Genomic DNA, 2,474 nt, shown 5'->3' with positions numbered 1-2,474 from the left:
GTGTTGCTAGCGAGATTTGGGCCGTTCAATTGAGACGAAATCACCAAATTATGGAGATTAATTTCAGGCTAACACTTATCTCGGAGGTGCTTTGAGAGAAATGCCACACTCTTGAGGGTTTTCGAGATGTTCTCTCTTCTTGATTTCCGATGTATTTAAAAAGCCATTTTATGACCAAAATGACTAACTTTCCGCCACAAACCTGTGCCGCACGATTTCAATGCTGGTGTTCCTTTAATTCGTGGTCCTACTGGTTGGATCTGTGCTTTGGTATTGTCATTATTTTACTAAAAAGCTGAGTCATCATGAGTGGTAGAATGGAACTTTGCTGCTGCTAGTCTTATTTTATCATTCAACAATGAGCTTCTTGATGCTCGGAAAACTCTATAAAATGGGTCGATATAATTTAACAGATATCCAAGTCCAAAGGCGTCCCAGAAAGAGAGAGAGGCCATTATTAGTTCCGATTAAATGGAGCGAAGAATGTTAGAAGCAGCTCGGAAGGGCAATGTCCATGAGCTGGAAGACTTGATCAACAGCAATGAGCTCATCCTCGAGGAGATGGATCTTGAAGGAGCCGGTCACACGCCGCTGCATGTCGCCTGTGTGGCTGGCCATTTAGATTTTGTCCGAGAGCTCCTAAAGCATATGCCGAAGCTAGCGGAAAAGGTGAACGCTGATGGTTTCAGCCCACTGCACATCGCGGCGGCTCGAGGTGATGTCGAGATTGTGAGGGAGCTCTTGACAGTGAAACCACACCTGTGCCCCGTGAAGGGACGGGAGAGAAGAATCGCTTTGCATTATGCCACCGCGAACGGGAAGGTCGATGTCATGAAGGTATTGCTCGCCGCTTCGCCTGAGTCTGTTGAAGACACGACTGCCCGAGAGGAGACCGCGCTTCACCTTGCCGTGAAGAACAACCGGTTCGGCGCAGTGGTTGTGTTGGTGGACCATCTGAAGCAGCACAAGAAGGAGCAGGTGATCAACTGGAAGGACCACAAAGGCAACACTGCCTTGCATCTTGCTGCTGCTAGCAAAAATTTTGAGGCAAGTCTCATGATTCCCTTATTTTATCGCGTTTTTCTTTGTGCATTACTTCAATGAGGGTGTTGATTTGGTGTCCCTACCATATTCAAAGATCTTCTAGGCAAAGGAATTTATCGAACCAGGTCTATTTTGATCATCACTGGAATAAAGGTTGTCTTGTCTATGCCTGAAGTCTTTCCGTATTATCTTAACGCTTGGAAAATGGAAAATAATTGCAGGTGGTGAACTTCCTGCTTTGTAAGCATGCTGTGGAGTCTGAGGTCGTGGAGGTGAATGCCGTGAACGAACGTGGGCTGACGCCTCTAGACGTCTCAACTCCCTTGCAAAGGGAAGCAGGAGATAGAGAGGTCAGAGAAATCCTCATTCGAGCGGGAGCCAAACACGGAAGAGGAAGATCAAACTCACCCGCATCAAGCCCAGTCCCGGCGGACGACAACAATTTCGGGGGAGGTAATAGTCATCAAGCAGCTGGGGAGGAACCGGTCAAAGATGCTCCTCAGGCATCACCGCGTTCGCAATCGAAGAATTCAAATGCGGAAAAGGAGTCGTTTGGCGACATCCGCAATGCCCTGTTAGTTGTCGCCGCACTCATCGCTAGCGCGACCTACCAATCTGTGCTTCAGCCGCCAAAGATAATAGAAATCGACATCGACGACAACAAATCAAACGATGCTTCCATGACTAAATATAATGGTGCGGGCTTGGTGTACGCTCTCTTCCTAGGCGGCAACACACTAGGATTCATGGTGTCGGTCCAGATGATCATTTGCCTCACCAGATTTGTCCCCAACCACGCCAGGCTGCCGCTTAAGCTGCCGCTTAGGCTATCCCTGGTCGCCATGATTCTAACTTATTTTTGCTTCACGTTATCCCTACTGCTCACGACAATGGGTAAAAGGAATTCAAATGAGAAAGCTCTGCGCATGATGCCGCTAATGCTAGCATTCGTTCTTCTGCTGATGCAGCATTGGCTGGCACGCGCTATAGATTATTTCTTGGAACGGCTTGTTGGATTGCACCTTCTAGGTGATATGTACCGGCTAGAGGACAAGGACTCAGAGAATAAGGACTTAGAGAAGAAGGGATAAAGTAAGGGTTGTAAATGTTCTCTTTCCTTGAGGTTGTGCTAAGACATGCAAGCCTTTAGCAGTATGGTATTGTAGTTTGTTCGTCGAGGTCGGGCATCAGACTGATGTCCTTAGATTCTTTGCAGTTGATTGTGTGATGTTTGCAAGTGATCCACTGTGTCGTACTCCCTAATAAAGCGTGTTGGGGGCTTATACCCAGTTTTGTAAATTCATGGACAGCGGTCGAGAATTTGAGATGTGGTCACGCGAGTTCCGTCCTAAGTACTCATTTGGTCTTTGCTTCTTCATATGGATCGGCCGTGAAGTTAAACATCTTTGTGAGGTTGAGAATGAATTTCT

At 47.1% G+C, this 2,474-nt stretch overlaps 1 protein-coding gene across 1 annotated transcript; it reads left to right on the top strand.

Annotated features, from left to right (window-relative positions):
- Positions 1–471: 471 nt before the first annotated feature.
- On the top strand, positions 472–2,135 carry LOC120296275 (ankyrin repeat-containing protein BDA1-like). The gene is made up of 2 exons (XM_039318034.1): positions 472–1,047; positions 1,266–2,135. Exons 1-2 carry the CDS (start codon positions 472–474, stop codon positions 2,133–2,135), a joined length of 1,446 nt encoding a protein of 481 aa, XP_039173968.1.
- The last annotated feature ends 339 nt before the right edge of the window (positions 2,136–2,474 follow it).

This window comes from Eucalyptus grandis, chromosome 1 (genome assembly GCF_016545825.1).
Source record: "Eucalyptus grandis isolate ANBG69807.140 chromosome 1, ASM1654582v1, whole genome shotgun sequence".
NCBI lineage: Eukaryota > Viridiplantae > Streptophyta > Magnoliopsida > Myrtales > Myrtaceae > Eucalyptus > Eucalyptus grandis.
Note: the sequence above shows the minus strand (reverse complement) of the source record. Positions and strands in the feature narration are given on the sequence as shown.